Below are 26,065 nucleotides of genomic sequence, written 5' to 3'. Positions count from 1 at the left end.
AAACGTTTGCAGTGCAAAGACGACGTGAAGCCAGTGAAGCAGAGTTTTTTCTCCAAATAGAAATGCTCTTTATTGTAACTCCTGGTTAATCACTCACGTCACCATTCATCTGTTACAGCAGCTGCATCCACAGAAGAAAACAACAGCAACTAGCATGAAGTCATTCAGTGGTTCAGTATGTACAGCAGCAGGGCGGCTGCTCGTCAGCGAGTCTGACCTCTGACCTCTGGGCTCGTATTTCTCAAACTGCCGGAGGTACAATTCCCAACACGCGTCTGACTCTCATAATGAGTCCAAAGAAAAACAAGGATAAAAATATGTTAAATAGTTTTTTGGGTTATTGTAATTCTTCAGGTCGTTCTGCTCGCCGTGAGGTGAGAAACACGAGTCCAAAGAAGAGAAACTCAAACCCGTAACTACCAGCGTGTTTCAAAGAAAGCTAGAATAACATATGACATCATCATCCTGACATCACGCACGCAGCAGGTGAACGAGCAGAGACGCTGACGGGCGCTGAAGCCGCCCTGCGAGTCTAAAGAACTCAAGAAAAACAGAAAAAACACTTCAATGTACAAAAAAGAAAAACATGGAACAATCATGTGTCGTCACAGCAATCACTTCCTGTTTCTAACTACACAAACCAATCAGAGCGCGTCTGGGTGAACGGCGTCAGAATCATCCAGACAAAAGAAAAGTTAAAGAAAGAAAAGAGGAAATCATAAAGTGACCGATGCTCGCTCTGACACGTCTCACTTCTCCATCTGTTTTATCCTCAGTCTTTTATTTTATTGATCCACAGATACAGGAAGCAGCGAGGCAGACGTGATGGCGGGTGATGCAGGAAGTGGCGGTGGTGATTTCTTTTTAAAACTGATGCAGTGAGAGTGATCTGAGCTTAAACCTCACGCAGGGCGGAGCTACTGAACTCGGACTTGAAGGAACGAACGAGCTGAGACGCGAACGCCTCGTTTTTACATGCTTAGAATTATTATTATTATTATTATTATTGTTACTTTATTAAAGGAAGAAGGCCTTAAAGCTTTAAGAATAAAAGACTGTTTTGCAAAAATTAGTCAGAAACCTCCCAGAGCCCAGCGAGCTCAGTTCAAACTATGTGAAACTGAAGATCAGTAAAAAGACTCTGATGGACGCTAACAGCAGACGAGCAGCAGCTTCATAAAGTCCTGATTTAATGACGAGCTCGTGTTGCTGATGTGAACGAGCTGCAATCACAAGTTTTCCAACAACAAAAATCAAACCCGTCCGAGTCTCAGGTGGCGGCTCTCAGCGGACACGGGTGGAGGGGACCTGATGCACCTGTCGGCAAGCGTGAAGCTCCCGAGTTATCACCGGGTCTATGTTCCCACGCCCACCTGTGACCGCATCGAGGCGCTGTCTAACCACGCCCACCTCTGCTCATTGGACGTCCTGCTCTGAAGTCTGACCCTCAGGCCTCTGGCGCTCTAAGCTGTGAAACAAACACAAATCAACTTTTCTTCAATGCAACAGTCAGCGGCTGGCACGCTGTGCTAGCACACAGCGACAGGGATGCTGCGTTTGGTCTCTGAGTTGTGGTTTAAGACAGAGTCATCACCATCGTACGTAGTCATCGTACGAATCCAGAAACACGTTTGATTTTTATTTGTTGCAGAACTTTGTGATTGCACCTCGTGGAGGGAGGAAATCCCCTCTCCTTTTCAGACCTGCTGGCCTTGATTTACCAACACATTAAAAATGATTTGTATACCACCGTTACGTCCGGTCCTGAGTCCAGCCCGCGCGGGTTTAACCACCTACAGCTGTGAAACATGCTGATATTCAGTGCAGCTGGTGGATGTTTCATTACATATATTTAACAAAGAGTGATGACGTCACACGTACGGAAGAGCTGAACTCGCCCGCCGTGTTCTCGTCAACATTCAGGATCTATCATTTCATTTTTAGTTAGACTCCATTAATAACAAACATGCCACTTTCTTTATGTAGGTTAAAAAATAGCTGCACATCATTTGGTCACTAAGCAACACTCGCAGACGCTGATTGGAGGAACCAGAGCCGCCAGAGCTCAGCCTGCACTGCAAACATCTCTCAGAAGTGTGTGTGTGTGTACACCTGTTTAGACATCTTTGTGAGGACAAAACCAGCATGTAACTATACTTGTGGAGATCAACAGCCTTTATGGGGACAAAGTGCCCGTCCCCGAGTTTAAAGGTGGTGTTTAGTGTCAGGGTCACAGTTAGGCATTCATTTCTGATGGTTAGCATTATGTCAATTAGATGTCCTCACTAAGATATGAAAACGTGTGTGTGTGTGTGTGTGTGTGTGTGTGTGTGTGTGTGTGTGTGTGTGTGTGTGTGTGTGTGTGTGTGGCAGTGGCTTCTGCTGAACTAGAAAGAAAAAAACTGGGAGGAGACGGTTTCATCGCAGCCAGCGGAGGCTGTGGATCAACGCATGATGAACGAGCTTCGAAGCAACCGGAGCCAACGAGAGGAGAAGAAAGGGACCACCCTTTGAGCTTAAAGGGGGCTCCTGATTGGATAGTCTGTCCCCAAACTCAGTCAGTAAGAGCTCCCCAGCTGTGAGGCGACTGTCAGCTGTACTGGGGGTCGGGTTGGGTGTGTCTATTACTTTAAGAAACTCATTAAAGTTTCAAAGTTTGTATTATTAGGGGCGTGGCCTCTTTGGTTGACAGAAAACTGCAGTTCCTGTAATCGCCACTTGAGGCAGAAATGACTTGTTCCTTTTAGTCAGCTTATGGTCTTTAATTAGCAGCTTCTTAGTACTTTTTAGCCTCATGTTCTCATATGATGGGCAGTAAAATCAGTCACTGTGTTTGTTTATGAACTCAGGTCAAGCTGAGCTTTTATATTATTATTTAATGTCTTCCACTTTTTGTTTTTTAAGGTCAAATAAAATTGTCTAAAGATGGTTTTTATATTTTGTTGTGATTAAACGACATGCTGACATCATCAACTAAACCACGCTGGGTTAGTTTGTGCGCCGGCCGCAGGTTTAAGGAGGGCGTTCAGTCTGTCATGACTGAAGTCGAGCGACTGCGATAAAACCGTCTGCTTGTTTTTCTCTTTGATGCTGGAAAGAAGTGCTGTCACTATGACATCATAGCTGGCTAAGCCAATAGGATTAATTCTTCGTATAAAGATTGCAACAGGTTTGTTTGTCAGTCCAGGAGCTGACTCGGAGTCAGCAGGAATGTTGGCCGGTTGTCCGACTGTGGCTGGGATGCAGGGGTTCAGAGGGTCTTGTGAGAGCGCTGACCCATCACGAACCGCCACAGACCGCAGACTCGTCCTCGTTCTGTGATGTATTATTTGTGCTCGCTCCGTCCTTCATCGCTAACGTTTTGCAGATAAACGGTGACGTTAATGTGTGCAGCACTCATGTTTCTCTGCAAACCTGAAGCCTCCTGAGGTGTCTAAAAACTGAAGTGAGGGTGTCGGCTGATGATGGCGCTCGGAGTCCGTTTGGTTCCGCGTCCCGCCGGCTGGAAGCGTGGGACTGTGAGGCGAGCAGCTTCAGAAGAGACAGACCTTTTTTTTCAGGTCGTTCCTCTTCCAGAGGGAGAGGCGATCGAACTGCTCGATGGACATCCCGAAAACACTGAAGAACTCCTCCTGAGAGAGGTGCCTCTGCAGGGCGAGAGACAGCCACAATCAGAGAGAGAGCGGGAACAAAGAAGGCACTTGTCATTTTTCACCCTGCACCGACCCCACGCTGCGTCTAAAACAACCCAAGGTCGTCGAGCATCAAAGAGTTTATTAACGAAGCTGCCAAATATTAAATATGATTCTAGCGTTGTGGTCCTAAACAGCCAGCGGTCGATCATCTGAGAATATTTAGGAAGAAACGTTCTCGCTCAGTCAATTTCAATACATGTTTAATTATATAAAACAGAATTTTCTGAGATGTGACGGCCCGCCCTGGACCCTGGATGACTCTGTCCGGTCTTTAAGTGATGACGTATGAACCCTGCTTTGGTCCGAGCTACTCTGAGTTTATGAAGGCTGTTGTGTTTTTAACATGTTTTGTATCTTGTTCTATTTAATCTGAAACAGTCAGTGATCACTGTCGGCTTCTCTCAGTTTTTATTGCCGCTAATCATTTTAAAGCTCAGTGTTTAAACCCTTCTGCTGTAACTACAGCCCCTGCAGCAGTATATTAATGACTAACCTCGTATTGTGGATGGATTATCTCAGTTGTTCTCCTGACTGAAGTTTGGTCCGTTTACAGCATCCTGCCTTGCGACTGTATTTGTCTCTAACCATCAGGAACCTTCACGTTAACTTTTATCGAGTGGAAAAGTGTTAGCGTTCATCCTCCAGCTTCACTGTGCTAATGTTATGCTAACATAGCTGTGTAGCTAGCGATCACGTAGCACATCATTATATACCAACTAGCCCAACTACAAACATCACTGCTGTTTAGTTTTCTGTCTTCATTTATGTTGGAAGTGATAGCAGAGCTGTACGTTTGAATTTTTCAGAAATCTCTCAGTCAGAACATGCTATATCATGTTTAGCTGGAAGCTAGCGAGCTAACTTCCTGCTTTCATGGATGCCTGGATGTTAAACTTTGTTACACCTGGTAAAGCAGCAACGCTGATCGTTTTATTAATGATGAAAGGATTTAGTCAGTTTTTAACTCTCAGTGATGCTGCAGTGTTTGTGTGACTTTGGGACCTGAAGCGGAGTTTGGACCTGGAAACAGCTGATGACAGCAGACTAAAAGACCGGATATCGATAACGATGTGGTTTGATATCAGAACAGATTCAGCAGCTCGAGTCGTACCGACAGAGACTTGGTCTTGTTTGTCATTTTTTTACCTCCAGCTGTGTCCGATCCACACCGGGGGGCAGTTTGCTGCGTCCTCTGTGAGTCACCACCAGCACCTCGTAGGGATAAACCTGCACGCAGACACGCAGAGGAGACGTGACGTGAGAACCACATTGTCCTCGTGTCCCGCTGATGGGACGAAACAGCCTCACACATTTATCTGGGTGGCTGTAGCTCAGGTGGCAGAGCAGGTCAGCCACTAATCAGAAGGTCGGTGGTTCGATCCCAGGCTGCATCCTGGCTGCATGCCAAATGTCCTTGGGCAAGATACTAACCCCGTGTTTGCCTACTGGTGGTGGTCAGAGGGCCCAGTGGCGCCAGTGTCCGGCAGCCTCGCCTCTGTCAGTGCGCCCCAGGGCAGCTGTGGCTACAATGTAGCTTGCTATCGCCAGTGTGTGTGTGAATGGGTGAATGACTGAATGTAGTGTAAAGCGCTTTGGGGTCCTATGGACTAGAAAAGCGCTATACAAATGCAGGCCATTTTACCATCTGCTTGCTGCGCCTGAGTTATGTGGAAACAGGACATGTTTAATACATCCGCCCTGCTCATTCCATATTCTTATTCTATAAGGGCAGCTTTGCACAAGTGACAGTTCATAATAATCCTTCTTTATCTCACACTGACGCTCAGAGATACCCTCTATGACATCATAAAGATCCAAGAGTAGCTTGGCAGAGCTTCGGCAGCTCTACTTTCTGTACCTTGTGCTCCAGCATGCTGGGGAGAGAGTTCCCTCTGTCCATCCTCGAGTCCCCGTTCTGACACAAAAACAAACAGTATGATGAACACCGGCACCAATTATTCATCAGGAGTTTCTGCAAACAAGGTTAAAATAATGGAAAGTGTACCTGAAGCCCTGCAGAGACACAAAGAGACACAAACAGTTTCATTATTTTCTGTTACGAGTTCACTGATGCAGGAAAAAAGTCGAGTCTGAGAATGGACGTTTTGTGCTGATGTACAAGTTCAATTTTCAGCACAAAATGCTAAAATACTTCACAGGTGTAGTTTTACAGGTGTACAACTACACCTGTAAAATCCTGAACCTGAGCTTTAATGACGGACGTTTGTACCTGCAGCAGGTTTCTCCGAGGAGCTGAACTCGGCCGAGCGCAGCTGCAAACAAACACAAACAGGTTGTTGTCTTCACTCGACTTCGTTGTCAAACCTCACAGCGAGTGTGCGGATACTCACCCTGGACAGGCCGCTCTTAGAGGGCGCTGGGAAATACACGGACCTGGAGGCGTTGGACCCTGCAGAGCAGAGGGGAGGGGCTGTGAGGGGGAAAGGAAACGCTACACAACATGTGCATCAGTCCTTCCACCTGGAGATGTTTTGTTCTGAAAGGTCACGACAGTCACCTGTGACCAGGTGACATCACTTCCTGTTTCCACGATGCATCATGATGCCTTCACTGAAATCTGAACCTGAAACACTAAAACTGCAGTTTTTTAATTTGCACCAAAAGTTACAACAACTGATAAACTTTAAAAATGTTTTGCTGTTTAGAAATTTTACTTCCTCGTTCACTTTACTTTCTGAAAAGTGACGCTCATAAAATCAGAAGAATTTCAGGTTCAGATACTTTTACTAACAGTGCTTAGACTCCTTCGACTTTGCAAATTTTCTTCGTATTAAATGATATTTTTGTGGTTTTGTGACGTCTTTGTCACCATGAGTGACTATTGGTCTCCACAAAGTAGTGGTAGAATAGTTATGTTAAGCTATAAAGTTTATGTCTTGCATATTTTCCACAACCAAACCCATAATCACATACTGTGTATTATCTTACTTATTTTATATTTCTTTGTGTTTTATTTGTATTTTTTGTATTTTCTTTCTGAAATCTGTTCCCAACGCAAAAAATGTCAAGTGTGTGTGTGTGTGTGTGTGTGTGTGTGTGTACCGGCGTTGTGGCTGCGCTCTGGTAAAGAGCGGGTTTTCCTCCTCAGAGGCGCTGCAGACTTCTCCAGCTCCTCCTTCAGGATGATTTTGCCCAGATTAGACTGAATCTGACACGAGACAGAAACAGAAGACGACTTGTAGTTGTAAAAAGCATAATAATATATTAAGTAAATGGCCTGCGTTTGTATAGCGCTTTACTTAATCCCTGTGGACCCTAAAGCACTTTACACTACATTCAGTCATTCACACACTGGTGATGGCAGCTACATTGTAGCCACAACCACCCTGGGGCACTGACAGAGGCGAGGCTGCCGGACACTGGCGCCACCGGGCCTGACCACCACCAGTAGGCAACGGGTGAAGTGTCTCGCCCAAGGACACAACGACCGAGACCGTCTGAGCCGGGGCTCGAACCGGCAACCTTCCAATTACAAGAGGAACTGCCAGCTCTTGAGCCACGATCGCCCCGTAATCCAAAGTATTCAGAATACGTTACTCTCATTGAGTAACGTAACGGAATATGTTACAGAATACATTTTGGGGCATGTAATCTGTAATCTGTAGTGGAAAACATTTTAAAAGTAACCTTCCCAACATCTGCACATGTCTGAGAAAGACAATAATAATGAAAAATGCATCGAGCAGTTTCACGCAGGGATCGTTTTCCTTCCACCGAAGCAGACCCTTCAGCATCGAGCTAACACGCGATAAGAGCTGAAGAGGACCAAACATCAACCTCCAGGTCTGAAGAATCACGCTGCAGCTCCTCTGGTGTCCAGCAGGGGGCGCAGTGTCCCAGAGACTCCCATGTTAAACATGCTCACAGCCTGATACACCGACTCTTCTGTCTCTGTGGGGGATTTCCTCCTTCATAACAGCTGTTTATTACTCACCTGTTTAAATCCTATTAAAGCTTAAAGTTTGAGGGGCGTGGCCTGTTTGACTGACAGGTGAATGGTGACACAGGTGACTGTAGCTGCTAGCTGTCTGCTAAGCTTCACCTGAACGGGACCTCTGTGTTTTAATGACATCATGTGACCAATAACATGGCTGCTGTGAGGTCACAGCAGACTGAGCTCAGCTGTTGGGAGAAATTCGAGGATTTGACTGAGTAGCGGGTCTCTGTGTTTGACTCCGCCCTCCAGCTTCTCGTGGTCACATCTCGTTTTTAAAAAGGCGAAAGAGGAGCCAACGTTAGACAGCAAAATGCAAAGTGCCCAGAACAACGGCTCGTGTTCATCTTTTGTATACAGTCTGTGGGACGTGCAGAGTGACACAGCCGATTCTGCAAACAGACGTTTCTGACGGAGCTGAAGTGCTCTTCAGGAAAAACGTGGCTTTTATTTTGAAATGAGCCGTGCCTCTAAAGGATACACACGACAGTGAAAGCACATTTAAAGCTGTTTAACCCGTGCACAGATTATCTCTGCACACATTCAGATCTCCATGATGAAGTCAGTGTTTTCAGTCTCCCACCAACCAAGCAGCAGCTGACGCAGCAGCACTCCTCATGCTTTATTCATCGTACTGTCAGAGTTTTTAAAAGCAGCTTCTTGTTTCCTGCTTTTCTGACAGTGAAGGTGATTTTTGGTGATTCCTGACCAACTTCAAACTGCTGCAGCTCATCTGCACCTGCAGCTGGCTCCGGGTCTCCCACCTTGTTCAGCTCTTGCTTCTGAAGCTTTCTGAGTCCCCACAGCTCATCATCCAGCTCTCCATCCTCCTCCTCCTCGACTTTCTGCTCCTTCCTCTTCCATTCCTTTTCTGCTGAGAGGAGAGGAGTTATGGAAAGGAGAGAAGAAGAGAGGAGCCAAGCGAACGGTGAGACGAATACGTGACAAGAAGCAGGAATAATCAGGATTTAAAGCCAGACGTGATTTTTAGATGAAAACCTGGAAAATCCCACTTTCGTAATGAGCTGTAAATGTAGCACAAGGTGCGTCTCATTGATCAGAGTGTGTGTATGTATGCATTTGTTTAAACATCATTGTGAGGACCAGAAATTGCCATGCAACTATAGTTGTGGGGACTAAATGCTGACGAGTCTGAAGCATGTTTGAGGCTCAAAGTGTAAGTGTCAGAGTTACAGTTAGGCCAGAGTGAGCGGCTAGCATCGTGTCACTTAGATGTCCTCACTAAGATATGAAAGCACGAGTGTGTGTGTGTGTGTGTGTTTGGGTCATACCAATCACGGCCAGCGAGGGGGGGCAGGGCCAGTAGTCGGTCTCGATCTTGGAGGGCTGGTTCGGGTCTGGAGGCTGAGCTGCAGGAAACTTTGAAGACTCGATGATCAAATCCTCGATGTGTTTCCCCTGAGGGACCGAAGAGGACGACACATCTGTGCACGCACACACACACACACACACACACATGCACAGTGCATGTTAAAGCAGATTAAACACAGTGAAAGGCGGCGTGCTGTTCACAGGACAGCAGCTGACCCACATTCACTCTGTTTTCATTATGTTCAGCGATACATTTATTGCAGCTTTTATTCTGAAATCGATTTGAACCTCAGTGACTCACCCTGTTTGTAGATGGGAGGCTTCTTGTAGATGTTGGTACCATTTTCTGAAAACAATAAAATCACATGTGTGACACCTGTGCTCTTCTTTGCTTGCTAAACAATAATTACTGGTTCACAGGGTGAACATGAGCTCCAGAGGACGGCACATCTGGGACTTGTTGCACTTCTTGGGTCTGACTGAGTTTCATGTGCAGATCTTTTCGTTGGTTAATGACGTGTGGTCCAAGTATCACAGCACACCTGACTGGTGGTGCATGTACGGTGCAAACTGGACTCTCTTAGTCAGCACAGTGGGACATAGAGAACTCCAGATGTGGACCAAACGTCATCAGCATCTGGAGGCGGTCTGTGTGCACAAACTCTAATTCAGTTTCACTGCTCACAAATCAACTAATAATCCCAATAGTTGTCTTTTCTGGTCCTGACATTAGCGGCTAACACGTCTCAGACGTGGATGCTGTGCTGACGAATCACTGAAGCTCATCTGGGAATCTCTGAATTTCTCGTTGTAGCCCCTCCCACAGGGTAAACACACGTGTTTGAAGAAATAAGTCACCTGATGGAGATGCTGTTGCTAACTGGGTGAAAACCTAGCTGATGGAGCTACATCTGCACCCTTCAGTACTGTTCCCCACAGTCAGTGGGGTGAGTCCGGCTTGTGGAAGCTCGTGTTTACCTGGCCTGTGGAAATGCTGCACGGTGCTCTTCACAGTACCAGACGAGTGTGCGTTGGGTGTGGTTGGTGTGTTTGGCGTTGACGGGGTGTGTGTGCTGTGGGTTCTGGTGCTCGGGATGGTGGAACCAGGCGAGGACCCTCCAGGTGATCGGCTCTCGAGCCACTCCCTTGTCTCCTTGGACAGATTCTGGAAACACAGAGGACGGTATTTTAAAAGCGTGTCGGTGGGGAAATGTGAAGGCAGAGCCGGTGATCCTCCTCAGAACCTTCTAATGAACATGCAGGGCATCCCCATGAGGACTTTCTAAGACATGATGCCAACTGCATCGATACGACCATCAAAGCAAGACCTCCTCCATTACTACCACTACTTAATGGTCCTCAATCAGAATTGGAGGCCTCTTGAACCTTTACAGAGTAAACCTTGAAGACACGGTCGTCCCTCATTAACCAAAGAACCTCTTTTAGTGTTAGTAGAAGCACCTAAGAGACCTTTAGGATCTCCTGATTGATAACTAGAGCCTCGTTTAAAGATAACTTATGAGAAACTACTTCACATGACTTCAACCTCCTCGAGGATTCCTTGAACTAACACTTTACAGCCTTAAAAGAAACGCAGTGACTCTTAGGACGCCCCTCGTCAATGCTCTAAATGACCAACAGAGTCAGTGTGAAGAAGAGCTACCCAAAATATGACTCTAAGTAATCTGAGTATGCCTGGAAGGATGCCGTCCGAACCGATTACTGCAGCCTCGTAAGCCTCAAACAAAGAACTTCACACACATCATCCCTAAACTGTTCGAAAGGTTGTTTAGAAGCTGAAACCTGTAAAAGAAGCATCAAACCTTCTCAGTGACCACTGGGATGTATACGACCTCCTCGCTGACATCATCATTTCTGAGGTTCCACTATGTTCCTGACTACAACCTCGTTAAACATGCCAACAGAACCACATTAATGTTGAGATGCTTCAGCGTCAGGATCACTTTCACAGAAGCTGGTCTGAGACAACAACAGGACGATGTTGTGCTAATAACAACCCATCACAGTCACACGCCCACAAAGCATCTGAGATCTGCTTCTGTCATGAGACCCTATATTGTCTGCATTTCCATATCTCACTTTCATTGTAGGGCTCTGATCTGACCTTTGACCTCATCACTAGTGCTTGTTTTGTTGCAGAGGTCTCTGAGTGTAAACAGGAAGAAACTAATATAAACTATATGATGATATGTAAAGAAAGAATGGGGGGGGGGGGGGTCTTACCTCTGGGGAGGGAGGAGGAGAGATGGAGCGAGGAGACAAGGACCTCTGGGGAGAAAAAAGCAAAAATAGATGAAACGCTCGAAGCTAAAAATAAATTCAGAGAATGAAGACGAAGCTCCACAAACACAAACTCTGCTTCTGACACTGAAGTCGTTTCTTTTTTTTAAACGATTGCACCAAATGTCAATTCTAGAGGATTACATTGCAATTTACACTTTGACCTGAAGGTGGCAGTGTTCTTTACACCCAACGATTAAATCCAGACACAGAAATGCTTCACGGTAACGTGATGTGAAGCATAAATCAGAGAAGCATTTGTTTAGAGTAAAGAAAGAGTTGGATGATGACAGCAGTGCAGACGAAGACCTGAAGCTCCGAAATCAGATTCCTTAAAAGAATTCAGTCTTTGCACTTAAACAGTGGCCACAAGGCTCCCAGCAGGGGGCGCATTTAGGTAAATGTGCATTTATATGCAGATGATCAACATTTAGCATTTAGCTCTTTGTTGAAGTCTCCTCCTTCGGCTGGCTCTGCTGTTAAAAACAAACGGGAGCTTTTTCAGGGGAGACCTGTGCAGTCTGAATGCTGTGACAACAGCTGCAGCAAACGTGTGTCATGAGCTTAAAAAGTGCCTTTTGTTTGTTTCAGTCATCAGTCTGCAGTAACCACAAGACTGTGACTGAAATCACTGATCGCTGTGCTGGACAGTCAAAAACAGGAAAACAACCGAAAACCCCACAAAACAGATGAAAGAAGGTGCAGCACACAAAACACAAAAAGCATTCTGACACACAATCTCTCTTTGTCTGACCCAATCTGCACCACAAAATACAGACAGACACACACACACACTGGGCTCAGCTGTTTTCATGAGCTGTCAGCTCTCTAAGCAGCAGATTGATGTCCGTGTTTGCAGCCAGACGCAGAGCTAACCAGCCGACTGTCAGAGCAGCGACCTGCTGCCACGCCGTCTGGTTTCCACGACTCCGGCTCTGCGCTGAGCTACAAAGGTCCCGGAAGCACCGAGAAGAAACTATGGAACAACAGGACTTTACAAGCTGCCCGACCCTGTAGATGCTAAATGCTTCTGTAGCATTTAGCTACACATAAACATCTGATCACACGCTGCATTATAAGGACAGTGAAACCAGCAGGATCTGCACTCTACTTAGTTTTTAGTAAATTTGCACCATTTAAATAACTCAAAGTTAAATAATAGCTTCTACAAACGCCTGCTCATTCAGAATTAAGACTTCTAATCCGTCTCAGTCGTCTCTGAGCTGCATGTCGGAGCCGTGCTGCTTGTGAAAAGTCAAACCAGCAACCAAAAGATGCACTAAGGACATCTGAGCTTTAGTATCTGTAGCTGTGAAGAAGAAACAGTCACGATGACTAAACAATGATACGACCACCGCCCGCTCCAGAGTCTCCTCCTGTCAGACCCACCGGCTGCAGTTCACCTAGGGGGCGCCCACGAGACAGTCCTCACTAAAAAGGAGTGAATGAAGCTAAACAGCTAAAATAATCATTAAGACAAAAAACAACAACAAATAATTTTGTCTTGTTTTGTTTTACAAATCCAGCATCAGTGATGTGCTTCAGTTTTACAGGATGATATTAAGATCTGACTGTATTTAAACGCCTGCTTTGAAACAATAACTCCAGCACGCGTGCAGAAGACGCAGCTGACTGTGGCGGTTGGTTGCAGTGACGTTAGAACACGCTAATAATGACAAACTGGAGCTATCGGCTCCACCTCTTCAGCTGAAACAGGATAATATTAGAGAACATGTTTCCAGGCCAGAGCTCCACACGGTGCCTCATCTAAACAGCGCCCCCATCAGGCAGGACGTCCAGAGAGCACCAGTGTAGCTGTCAGCAGGAATCTTTAAACTATGACCGGAGGGAGACGTCACCTCCAGAGGACTGTAGCTGTAGTGCGGCTGGTAGATCATCAGATCGGGTCTCTCGATGTCCAGGATGGCTTTGTCTCTCGGTAAGGCTGCCAAGTCCTTATAGCCGATAACCCCGTCCTCCACTCTGGCCTGGGGAGAGCGGGGGGGGATTACAGATTATTACCTCCAGATTAATCTGAAGGGTACGAGAGCGCGATCACGGTGTGTTTATCTCACCACGATGGCAGCAGCAGGGGATCCTGGGACGCCGGTGCCTCTGAGCGACAACACACTCCCCGGAGACGTCTGCGCCAGCTGCTGCTAACACACACACACACACACACACACACACACACACACACACACACACACACACACACACACGCGCGCTTGTTCTTGTGTCTTTGTGAGGACTATTACTGCCTCTTACCCAGAGCCTAACTTGAACCTTTCCTTCCTAAAGGAGCAGGAGAAACGTCCTCACTGTTCTGCTTCTTCTGTCAGCTTTATTATTTCCAAGCTGGAATTGTTCTGTGACTTTATTTGTTAAATTAAAAACCAGCCCAGATGTAAATCCTCCCTTCAGCATCGCCTCCTCGTGCACCTCTGGACTTCAACACCAAACATCGACTCATCTTTGAGCTGACACGCTTCTCATGTGGAGGAACATCATTATTGAACCACCAGGAGAACGCTTGTTTGTTTTTATTGTTGAGCAGCGCGATCATTCAGCAGAAACATCGTCACGCTGCAGCATCTCAACAACACGCCCCCCCTCCCCCCCGACAACTATCAGCAAAAGAAACGTGTGGTTTACCTTGGGCATCATCCTGACTACTGATTGGTCAGTTCCTGAAGGAGACACACAAAACATGATGTTAAATAAAGAATAACAAGTCAGACGTTTCAGCATGACAAAGCAGGAGAGGCCAGAAAGAGTGAGGCATCATGGGAAACTTTCCACCAACCTTTCTCACATCAACACGTGTATCAGCTGCTCTGGTCCACACATGAAACATGAGTCTGACAACAATCTCCTTTTTTGTTCTTTTACTGTGTGCTGCTGTGCATCAGTGTTTCTGTCTGTGATAGAAAGGCCCACACTGAGCAGAGCCTCGCGCTGACACGAACAGTAGATTGACTATGTGCACGTTAGCATATGCTACATATGCTGTGGAAACTCCTGTGGGGAGCTGTGTTTCCGGTGTCCTATTCGCGCCTGGTTTACGGTCCAAAACAAGTTAACCAAATGAATGAATCAAGCGGCGATTTACATTTCTATAGATGTCTCGGGCATTTACCCAATATATCTGTAAATGATGTTCATCGACTTGTCGATATTTTCCCCGCGCCTCAGAGCAAAAGAGAAAAGGATTCAAATGTTATATTTCTCAGCTGTCCCTCGTTTATCGCGGGTGTTATGTTCTAAAAATAACCAGCGAGAGGTGAAATCAAGGAGCCGATTTTATTTTTGACGATGCAAAACGTTTGGTGGACATCGTGGACATACAGCACTGCACTGCAGAGTCACACTGCTAGCATCGATGCAGCGATTCTGGACTGTACAGGAGAGACGGAGGAGATCGTCTGCAGCGATCAGGACGCAGGACACAATGTGCTGTAAAAATAAGCAGCAAACTTGCACTAAAAAATCTGAAACAGCGAGGTGAAAGGTGAAGCGCGTTATAGCGAGGGACCGCTGTAATTTTGAAGGTAAGTCACAACATACCCTTCCTACATACTAATGTATAGAAACCATTACAATCATTCATTTTTGTGTGGCTGTTTTCAGGGTTTGTTAACATGCTGTGTAGGTGTGTACTTGACTAGCTGATATCAACATAACGGGGAAACATCTGGTTTGACTGTTCTTCACCTGTAGTTTGAATGCTGAACATTTGCCTGTTTGAATCATGAGACCAGTCACTATACAGAGATGTGCTTCTGAGTGTGGACGATGTGTCTTCTGCTGCAGTGATGCAGTTCTGCTTGTGTTGAGTGAAGTAAACAACTGATCGATCTAAACTCTTTAAACTGATCATTAGATTTTTTATGACACAGCAGCGGTGAGTGTTCCCACCTTCTCTTTGTAACTTAACGCCATCTTTCCATTTTCAAGTTTTGGACATGATTGTGGAGGATATATCTTCGCAGTAGCGATTGACCGCAAAGTAAAGCTACCGGAAATGTACAACCCCACATCCGGTCTCAAACCAGGAAGTTAGCATTGTCTCGTGCACAGGGTCAATAACCCCCGGCGTGGGGAACGCCTCCACGTGTCAGGGCTGTGAGACAAAAACCATACGAGGGCACGAGATTCACACCTCGTTTCTTATTTGTGACCCTGTGGATCCTTCTCTATCCTGTCCTGGGCCTTGGTGCATCCCTCATCCTCCGGCTAAAACAAGACACCTCCCAATTTCCAGAAAACCTGCAGAGGGGCTCATTATCTAATGATTAAGCCTTATAAATCAGGGAAATGCAGAAAAAGACGCTAAAGAAACAAACATGGCTCTGAAAGCCATTCAGACTCACTGCTCACCAGCCGTTATCTGTTTAACAGCAGCCTTCACAGAGCATGTGCAGGAGACCGCTGTGCTACAGCTGCCAGGCTGACCACGCCCAGGGCCTCTGCACTGAGATCACAAATGAAATGAGCTCTAAATGACGGCGTGCTGTCAGATTACTGACACTCAGCGCTCTGCAGCAGCTGCAGGGTTTCCAGTCCGGCATTGTCTGACGTGGCCGACGGACACAAAGGGATTATTCCAGAGTCCACAGCTTTGTCACACACACACAAACACATGAGCAAGGAAACCTGGGTAACAAGCGGTCAGCCAGCAGAGAGTGTGTGTGTGTGTGTGTGTGTGTGTGTGTGTGTGTGTGTGTGTGTGTGTGTGTGTGGTTACCTCAGGGAGATAAAGGGATCATGTCTGTTCGTCTTCGGGTCTCTTCAGCACCTGAAACACAAACAGAGGTGACGCTGGGACAAACTCATGATCATAATATTAACACTTTACTTTTTACTGGTTCTCACCAATATAATCAGATGCAGCAGGAAACTAAACAGTGAGACTTTTATACGTTTCTAAATCTGTAAATTAACACATGAAGTTCTCGGATTGAATAATAACAAAAAGTTAGTTTTAAATAAGTATTCTTAATCTTTATCAGCAGTTTCAAAACTATAAAATGACATTTTTGTCAACATTTACTCAGTTTGTCACCAGTTACGTCAGACATGATTCAGACTTTCACATTTCTAAATCATTTCTGAAGAAGTTTCTGGAAGTTTTCACGTCCTCTACCCTTCTGTCCTTCAGAGTTGAAAATCCTCTGCTGTTGTTCTGTCCCATTAAACTCAGCTGAAGTTGGGTTTAAAGTCAGAACAGAATCAGGTACAAAGAGCTGTTCCAGACGCTGCCCTGGTTCCTGGGATAATCCACAGCAGTGTTGACGATGGAGGATTTGAAGCCCGTTTTAAGCCCACGTCACGGTCTGTGTGACCATCCAGCTGTTGTCTCTACATTTGTGTCTCCACGTTACAACATGTATCATTTGTATACCTGTTACAGTGCTGCTGCACTCTTGGGTCTCTGTTGAAAGGAGGTTTGTGATGTGAACGAGACTTTGAGCTGAATCAATAAAGACGTATCGTGTGTCTCTATGATGGGATTCACAGATTTTGTTCAGACAGGGCGATCTCTGACCCATCCTCCCTCCCAGTATTGATCTCTGCTGGTGTCCAGTATCACTGATGATGATGAATAAGCAGAGTGAAACCAGGCAGGGACCTCTGGGCCTGAATGAAGCTAACGCTGGAGCATCAAATCCTGCGGTTCCTCCAGCATCCAGCAGGGGCGGCAGTGAGTCAGTCCCATACTCATGTTAAAACTTTACAGCAGAAACAAACATGTTTACAGCTGGATACACAAACTGTTTGTCTCTGTGGACAGTTTCCTCCTTCGTGACACCTGTTTGACTCACCTGTTTGAATCGTACTGAGGCTTAAAGTTAGGGGCGTGGCCTCTTTGGCTGACAGGTGGCTGTAGCTGCTAGCTGTCTGCTAGCTTCACCTGAACTGGACCTGTGGACTGTGTTCGTGCTGTTGGAGCCTTTTGGAGCTTTTTAATGACATCATGTGACCAATAATATGGCTGCTAACAGAGCGTCCAGGAAGGCGGAGCTCTGGTTCCTTTGACATAAATTCTAGGATTTTCATTGGATGTTGGTGTTTAGAGGGTATCTGAGTCTGTGTGATGCTCCCATTCAAAGCTGGATGCAGTTTGATAACCAAGCTGTTGCTTGTTGTTCACTCTCTGACCTTCATTTATTAAAAAGCAAATTCAAGGCAAGAAAGAGATCAGTGTCTCTGGAGAGAGTTTAATTACAGTCTAGGACTCCTGGTGATCAATACTGTGATCAATAAGGTGAAGGAGTCAGGTATCAGCTCAGTCAGTGCGTGCTGATCACTGTGATGGATCACCTCTGTAATAAACTGCCAGACACGTCAGACCAGCAACAATTTAAAGATCTTTATTAAAAAACATCAACTTACATGTTCGATTTCTGCCGATTTCCTTCTCAGGACCACGAATCCATCAGCTCAGCGTCTCCTGGAACAAAACCAAAGATGTGATTTCAGAAGAAGCAGCAGAAACAAGAGAGAACGAGACAAATGAGCCTGAGAGCTCCGAGGACGGACAGCCTCCTTCAGATTCACGTGTTTGCAGCAGACAGGTGAGCGCAGGCCTGGCGGCAGGTGAGGGGCTAAAAATAGAAATGCAGCCAGTTCATGTGTGACCCATCATCGGGGGAAAGTCCTCCGAATATCTGAATGGACCTCTGAGCAGAGGCGGAGCTTCACGCTGAGGCTCTGCATCTATTTTCAGACTCACGTTGTGTCGTTGCTAAGCGATGATGCGGGCAGGTGATGAACTTTGAAATGAAATCCTCGAAGACGGCCTGCTGTCCTACCGTGGGTGCAGACAGCGAACGCAGCCTCCTGCGGGCTGAGGGGGAGTTTCTTTTGCTCTGCAGGTCTGCCGGGACACACAGGAGATAACTCAGAGGAATGCTGGGAGATATCTAGGGGTTGCTAGGTTACCGCACATGGCCGTCCAATCGTCTGGCACAAATGTGGGAGAGAGAAACAAAGAGATGCTGCACCAACGCGGACCGCCCACCATCAGACCACCGTGACACAGCAGGGGTCACGGCCTCAGGTAAACCCCACCCGGCCGCTCTGCCTGAGAGCTTAAACTAAGTTCCTGCAGAGAGTCCAAGAAAACCGCCTCCTGCATCTGTTTGTCTTTACTTCCCTTCATCTGGATGGAAAACACGACGAGAGGAAGGGGAGCACACGCTCCTCAGCTCGCACCAGAGACTGGCACAGCAGGATGTCACACTCGTTACTGACACCGAAACAATCGCATTAATCCACAGATACGAACGTTAGCTGTCCTCTCGTCAACATCAGCGACCTGAGCGGGCCGCCGCAGGACTGTGAGCTGGTGCTAAATGTGGCGGCGTCGGAGCTGTGAGACGCCTCGAAGCAACGAGGCAACAGAAGAATTCAGACTGTAGGAAAACTTCTGCTTGTCTTACTGAGGACTTTTAGGTGAATGCAGCACCGAGCAGCAACCCGGCTCACATAAAAGATGCTGTCGGCACAAATGGCAGGTTTAAATGTGCATCGGAGGACCGCTTGTTCTCCGGGGCCCAGTTTGTTTGTAATAAGCCGGTGACCGGCACTAACGACCCTCTCAGAGAAATCAGCCCAATAATTTACATCCAAACACAAAGAGTCAGAGAAGAAGAGACGACCGCTGAGGTCAGCGAGCCGGTGACTTTGTTTCTCATTTCCAGACAAATCGTTAAACGTCTGCAGAGCGCGAGAAAGAAGAAACGAGTGCACAGAAGCGCGTCTGTAATATTTAATGGAATAAATGTTTCTACAGCATCTCTTTATGTCACTGGAGCCATTTTTAAGCCCAGAGCTGCAGAGGATCGTCTCAGTGATGCTAATTATTAATGACCTGTTAGTGACTGTTCATACAGCCAGGACCACAAATATGTGGACACTGAAGGCTGCAGTTTGACATGCGTGTGTTTAACATGAACACAGGTATGAATCCAACACTGTGGACTCTGCGTTGGTTCTCCGGCTTCCTCCATCAGAATCCTGCATTTCTGTTGTTGGTCTTAAAGAAAAGCATATTCTTATGAAGGCACCACTCACCTGCTGCTCAAATCTGTTTGAGAGTGGTGGCCAATCAGTAGAAATGTGGCTTAAAGGGGGAGGAGCTAAAACAGCTTGTTTCAGACAGAAGACCACTGGCAGGCTTATTTTGAGCTGTGCAGTCAGAAATAAACAACAAACACATCCACCAACTACAAACAACTCAAAGGAAGTACTTCCTGTCTGAACTTTTAAGGCAATGACACAAATAAATGTGTAAAAGAACCACATGAAGAGTCCCATGCATTTGGTGCACAAAACAATCCAATCGAAAGCTGCAGTTTCAGAGCCACACCGATGACCCTCCTCGTGTCGAGTCGTGATGCAGGAAGTGGGTCAGACACTGAAAAGTGCCGAGTCACAGCTTCACGGTCCTCAAACATCCACTGAGCTCTCAGTGAAAGAAGTCGGACTCTACACGTCAGCAGATACACCAACTCATCTAACAGAGAAGAAGACGTGTTTAAAGAGGATTCAGAGACTGAGCAGCAACTTCAGGGCTAAAGAATGAAGCACCAAAACCTGCAGTTCCTCTGACGTGCAGCAGGGGCAGCAGCGAGTCAGTCCCATAGACTCCCATGTTAAACAGCCTGATACACAGACTGGTCTCTCTAAAAAAACACCTCACAAAACTTGCGACACGGCGTAACTCGGCTCATAACCGTAGCACGTGGGAGCAGTGTGCTCACGTGATAGAGCGGCTGTGTGTGTTTGTAGCCTCAAACCAGCATTTCATCTCCGAGGAAGTTTTCCCCGAGAGAAGTAAAGCAAGTGTGTAAGTTCGTCTCTGAATGTTTGTAAAGCATTCCCACGTAAAGCTTAACAACCGATATATGGAGCGACTGCCTCTTCTTGCTGCTACTTCAATCATGAAACTGATCAATGATCAGCTGATCGGCTCTCTTCTTTGTTTTTGTCTCACTTTGCACCAGAAAGAGGAAACCAGCGGCTGAACAACAGCAGCACGTTTAAGCTTGATCAGCTGTTGTTAGAATTTATTTAATATTACTTTCTACTCGAGGATCTTTATCTACGTAGCTGACGCTGGTAACTGTGCAGGGGCGGATCTAGCAAAGTTTAGCCAGGGGGGCCGATAGGGCATGAACAGGGAAAAGGGGGCACAGAGACATACTTTTCTTTCTTATTCTCATTTAAAATGTCGAGCTTTTAATAAATAATTATCTGAATCTTACACCCAAAGTTTTAATCTGATGTATAGAAGTCCATTACTGTATATAGTAACTGTTAAGTCTAATATATATACCCTAGTAAGCTATAGTACTTTTTCCTTTGGGAAGGTACCATCTGTGCAGTCTGCAGTTCTGTTGAAGAAAGATGTTGAATCTATTTAATTATTCTTGAAAAATAATTGATTTCTGTGCATTTTTCCACACTGCATCAAATTAAAGTTGATTACGTCGATTAAGCATCATGAGGTGGAGTTTTTTGCTGGGAGTTGGAACCCTATTAGTCAGGTTGTTTAATATTTCTGCTAAGTACTCTTTAAAACACCAGAATAGTGAGGATGGTGCAGGTTTACGTTTATTAGATTGATCAGTTTTGCTGAACTATGAAATATTTTGGGTGCAGTGTATTTTTTACATGCAGGTATAACAGAATAGCTTTAGTGTTTTTTTTAACTTGAGTTTGAACTTATACAAAATGTGGCTAGATATTTAAAAAAAAACTGTTTTATTGATTAAAAAACACACTAAATTGGATTCATATCGGCAGCGGCAGATATCCAAATTTATGATATCGGTGTCGGACATAAAAAAGTGGTATCGTGCCATCTCTAACCAGAACCAACAGTCACTTGTGAGGACACAAGTTTGAAGCCTTTTTGAGTTTTAGTGTCACAATTAAGTCATGGTCAGGTTTATGGTTAGCCATTCATTTTTAATGGTTAGGGTAAGGGGCTAGGGAAAGCATTATGGTAAATAACCTGTATTTGTACAGCGCTTTACACATTCAGTCATTCACACACTGGGGATGGCAAGCTGTCAATGAAGGTCCTCACTAAGATAGCTGAACAGGCTTGTGTGTGTGTGTGTGTGTGTTGGCAGCGTCTTATCTCCGCTCACAGAGACGTGACCACACCCAGCCTATCATCGTTTATGTAACGGCTGCTCTCATTGGCCGATGCGGATGACATCACAGTGTCTGTGGCGTGTTTGATCTGACAGGAAGTTTAAACGTTTCTTTATTTCCAGCAGAAGAAGAGATGAAATCAGCTGTTTTTGTTGCGTCTTCACGTCAAAGTTTGGATTCGTTTTCCTGATAAACTAATAAAACCAAACAGGAAACGCTGGTTTTTACGGCGCCCCGCCAGCGTCTGTCTCGCCTCCGATCCTCGTGAGGTTTCTGAGGCGGAGATTTGACACTCTGCCCCGAACAGACCCAGACCCAGACTCATCCTTCCTTCCTCCCTCCCTTTCCTATTCCCTTCTTCATTTCATCTTCTTGTTTTTTGCCAAATCTCTACCATTCATGCTTCCTTTTTATTTCCTACATCCTTTCTCCCTTCTCCAACATTTTGTTTTTGTCCCCTTTCTTTCCTTGCTTCATATCCTTTACTTATTCCCTACCACCTCCTTTCATCCCTTCTTCTGTCAGATCTATTCGTGTGTCTTTATGCAGGCTCTGTCCTTCCTTCCTTGCTAGTGTCTCTTTTTTCCTCACTTCCTTCTCTCGCTACCTTCCTCCCTCCTTTCCTTTTAATCTCTTCCTTAAAGTTTTCTATTTCCTTTCCAAACTTCTGTTTCCTTCGTTATATCTCTCATTCTTTCCTTACCACCTTTCCTTCCATTCTCTTTTTTCCACCCTGTTCCCTCTCTCCTTCTTTGATTCTTTAACTGTTTCCTTCCCTCTCTACTCTCTTATTTCCTTCTTTGTCACCTTTATCCATTTCCTACCTCCTTCCTTTCTTTTCCCTTGCCTTGCTTATCTCCCTTCCTCTCCATGCTTCCTGTTTCCATCCCTCCTGTCCTAGTTTCCTTTCCTTTAACATTAACTCGTTCCTTCTGTCCTTCTCTCTCGCTGTTTTAAGGAAGCCATATTTTATTTGATCATGTGACAGGTTTGATTTGCAGCTGTGTGGAATAAAAACAGGTCACTGTGAAGCGTCGGGGTCGTTCTGAACGTGTTGTTCTGAAGCTCGCCCGGCTGCAGGATATCAGCCGACACTTAAAATTCCTGCAGCCTAAAGGCCTGCAGCTCCGCCCCCTGCCTCATCCTCACAGCATCGACAGCCCCCCGTCGCCTCCTCGGCCCCCTGCTGCACTCGCAGATAAGAGCCGAGGCCTCCGTCGTGGTATTAAAGGACCAGGCTGCACTTTTACAACCCGAGGATTAAACTGGAGCCCAGAACACCACAACACGTCCCTGAAGTCACGTTAGGCGTCAGGAGCCCCGCCCCCTGACTCAGACCCTCAGAGGGTGACAGCTGGAAGCTGCTGCTTCACAGTAATACAACGAGACAATCAGACGAGCTCCCGAGAGCGAGCACTTGGTGAGAGTAGGAACAAAAAACTGGAGCACGCTCAGGGAGGGGCGGGGCCATCTGCTGTGACAGGTTCAGGGTCATGCTGCACACCTAACCTGCTCTGATCTGAGGTCAGAGGTCAGCAGGTACAAAACCACCGCCGGCTGACCAATCAGATCTCTGGAAAATCGAAGGCTCCCTCAGACCTCAGCGCGCTGACAGTGACAGCTCTGCAGTGTTTGTCTGCGCTCAAGGCGACGGTCTCACGCCGCGAAGCAACAAGAAGACAATGAATCAAACTCCTCACCATCACTGAACAGACCGGCGTCCAGCGTCTCTGCGGCAGACGCAGGGGAGGAGCTGAAGCTGCAACACAAACCTTCAGATTAGAGCGAACGCAGCCGTTAGCTCACAGCTGCACCTCCAGCAGGTTCCTGTACGCGCTGCAGCAAAGCCCCAAACTTGCTGTTGTATAACATGAGTGAAGATGACTCATGTGTCCAGAAATAGAGAAGAAGAGCGCCCACGCAGCACGGCGAGGCGTTCAGGGACTCTACGAGCATACGGGACGCCTCTGAGGACTCCACAGACTAGCGTGCGCCTCTGGATATGTGAAAGATTTACAGACGCAGATGATTTTCCACCAAGAGCCCAAAAACCACGACAGCAGGAGAATGTGTTAACTGCACGAGACACACACGAGCAGCCACGCTCAGCGCACACACGGTCGTGTATGACTGAAACACAGTGTTACGTCCCCACATGAAAGCTAGAAGAGTCATCAAGGTGACTCCAGAAGAAGAAAATGCCGACCTCCGAGCGGGAGCTCAGAACAGTTTATTTTATTGGGATTCCATAATGTTGATTGGAGGATGTGGAAGTCTTCTGTGAAGCTTTTCCTGACCGAGAAGAGCGACCACATCCGAGGCTGGGATTTTTTGTTCACGTTACCCAGTCACCTTATGTAAACTGGAGGGTTTTTGTGTTTATGAGGGGGAGAAAAAAAGCTAAATGTTCTTTATATGTTTGTATAATTGTTGTAATAGCAAAAACACATTCACTGCATATAAGCTTTGTTTATATTTGCAGAACCCATAAAAAGATGCAGTGCTTGGTTTGAGATATTGAATTTAATCAATTATAAAATAATACAAATCTTATGTCTTAATTTCTTTGTTATTCAAATAATCTGCGACAGGATATATGTGTATAAAAAAGAGCAAGAGAGGAGGAGGCGGAGAAAAACACCACGCCCACACAAGGGCAGTATCAGGGGGCCCAGCTAGGGCCGTAACAGCCCCTCCATAAATACAAACCAGTGGTCTGTCACAGAATGTCCTACCCAACTTTTAAACATATCACTTACCATGCACCATAATAACGGTTAGGCATAGCCTGCCAAATCTGACCTTTTTGATGGGTCGATGGCTCAAGTCCCTCAAAATAGTGTCCAAAGCGACAGCCAGGTGTGTTTTGAGCCTTCACATATGGAGAACCCAGCGAATAGCTAAAAGGCCTTTCACTTTTCAGACGCTTCTTCGCTAGGTCAGGGCGACAGGTATGCTGGTTAGTCAGAGGTGCAGGTTTGAATGTTTGTGTTGTACACAGTGTGTCACACTGCAGGTCATCTGGACCTGAAAGATTGTCAACAGGTGGCATCTCATAATTAGGTGACCTCTGACATTCACCAAATGACACCACTGAGCGATTATGCTCCAATTGTTGCCTAGTGAACCACAGTTCACTCTTTTGAAAGCAGATCGATTTTGCTTTTGAACAGTGAGCAATCAGGTGGCCAGGTTTGTGGCAAAAGAAACAGCTTTATTCTGGATCTTGAAACCATGCCTGTATTAACTTCGTTAGCAGGCACACTCCAGCCCTCGAGACTGTCTGTTTCTGTTTGTAGGTCTTACAATTTGCTACTAAATGGCCAGATTTAAAACAGTAAAAACATTTCCGGTCTGACCTGGGACGAGGCCCAGGCACCTCCCCCCTCGTGCCTTGTTCACCACTAGCACCGCTAGCCTTCGCTAGGGTGTCGCGTCGCTCTTGCTTAACGACACTGGCTTTATGGACGAGTGCGAACTCGTCAGCCAGTGTCGCGGCCTGCTGCAAAGTGGAGACTTTCTGTTCGTTCAGATATACTGCCATCCGCTCGGAGATGCAGTTTTTAAATTCCTCAATGAGAATTAACTCCCGTACCGAAACTAGGTCTGCAGATTTACAGGCCATACACCTTCGGCCAAAGAGGACACTCTTTTCCCTCGCAAAATCCAGGAAGGATTGACCCTGCAGCTTTTTCCAACCCCCGAAATCGCTGCCTATAAGCCTCGGGGACTAGTTCGTAGGCCAACAGGATTGCACTTTTCAGTTTGTCGTAATCCAAACTGCACTCAGCGGACAACGAGGAACAAACTTCTTGTGCCTTGCCCACCAGCTTGCACTGCAGCAGGATGGCCCACGCATCCCGCGGCCAACGCAAGGCTGTCGCTATCCGCTCAAATGATTCAAAATAAATCTCCACCTCCGTGTCACAAAATACAGGGACCAGACGACTATTCATTCCTACATCAAACTGTACCTCTGTCTGTGACAGCAAAGCCGCCACAGGAGGGGTGGAGGCCTGCTGGAGTTCCAGCTGTCGTAGCTAGACCTTAGTCTCCGCCTCCACCTTCTTCAGCTCAACCTCCCTAGCCCTAGCCAGTTCCGCGTCCAAACGCCTAAGCTCTATCTCCCTTTTCAGCTGGAACTATCTCTCAAGCCCCTCCTTTTCCAGCTGGAGACGAGCCAGATGGACTTTGAGCCTAGCATCCTGCTTAGAACCCTCTGATGACTGGGTGGAGAGCAGATCAAAACGGGGCAGCGTCATTGGCCCGCCCTCGGGCAGCCCCTGGCCCACAGGTGTAGACACTGACAGATCTACGGCCTGGCTTGGAACCTGAGGCGCTGCACTTCGTCCAGCCGGACCGGGTGTGCTCGGGGGTTCTCGCCTTACAACTAGTGATGTGACGTTCTGTATCGAGGCTTCGAAGCTTGTGTCGAGTAATGGAGGGGGCGTTTCCGCGATGCGCGTATCGAGGCTTGCTTCATTTATGGGAGGAGCTGAAAATGATGACGTCCGCAGCCTCGCTGCCCGGCTGTACCACGTGACTGGTTCATGAAGTGGTTCGAACTTTGCCACGAGCTATGACAGCGATATAAACCCCTCAGACTTCATTC

At 46.5% G+C, this 26,065-nt stretch overlaps 1 protein-coding gene across 8 annotated transcripts in view; it reads right to left on the bottom strand.

The window, feature by feature from the left end:
* Window positions 1-44: 44 nt before the first annotated feature.
* The window catches only part of LOC146563221 (dematin-like), a 29,795-nt gene continuing 3,774 nt past the window's right edge, over window positions 45-26,065 (bottom strand). For 3 of the 8 annotated variants that reach the window (XM_085295677.1, XM_085295675.1, XM_085295676.1), the window contains 13 exons: window positions 17,680-17,737; window positions 16,031-16,081; window positions 13,939-13,973; window positions 13,359-13,442; window positions 13,143-13,271; window positions 11,227-11,271; window positions 9,961-10,147; window positions 9,284-9,328; window positions 8,943-9,095; window positions 8,415-8,524; window positions 6,759-6,864; window positions 6,047-6,105; window positions 5,698-5,968 (listed from right to left, as the gene is read on the bottom strand). In XM_085295677.1, coding sequence (XP_085151803.1) covers window positions 5,906-5,968; window positions 6,047-6,105; window positions 6,759-6,864; window positions 8,415-8,524; window positions 8,943-9,095; window positions 9,284-9,328; window positions 9,961-10,147; window positions 11,227-11,271; window positions 13,143-13,271; window positions 13,359-13,442; window positions 13,939-13,950 — 993 coding nt within the window. In that variant the 5' untranslated portion in view covers window positions 13,951-13,973; window positions 16,031-16,081; window positions 17,680-17,737 and the 3' untranslated portion in view covers window positions 5,698-5,905. Of the gene's footprint in view, window positions 3,648-4,841; window positions 4,923-5,553; window positions 5,611-5,697; window positions 5,969-6,046; window positions 6,106-6,758; window positions 6,865-8,414; window positions 8,525-8,942; window positions 9,096-9,283; window positions 9,329-9,960; window positions 10,148-11,226; window positions 11,272-13,142; window positions 13,272-13,358; window positions 13,443-13,938; window positions 13,974-16,030; window positions 16,082-17,679; window positions 17,738-23,153; window positions 25,277-26,065 lie in introns of those variants that run through there. The other 5 variants (XM_085295683.1, XM_085295678.1, XM_085295679.1 and 2 more) reach the window with 5 other exon arrangements.

The sequence above is a fragment of the Mchenga conophoros genome, linkage group LG12 (genome assembly GCF_057382185.1).
Source record: "Mchenga conophoros isolate Kocher_MC1m ecotype Shallow Benthic linkage group LG12, M_conophoros_male_GT1.1, whole genome shotgun sequence".
In the NCBI taxonomy this organism is placed as follows: domain Eukaryota; kingdom Metazoa; phylum Chordata; class Actinopteri; order Cichliformes; family Cichlidae; genus Mchenga; species Mchenga conophoros.
This window is presented reverse-complemented; position numbering and strand designations above follow the sequence as displayed.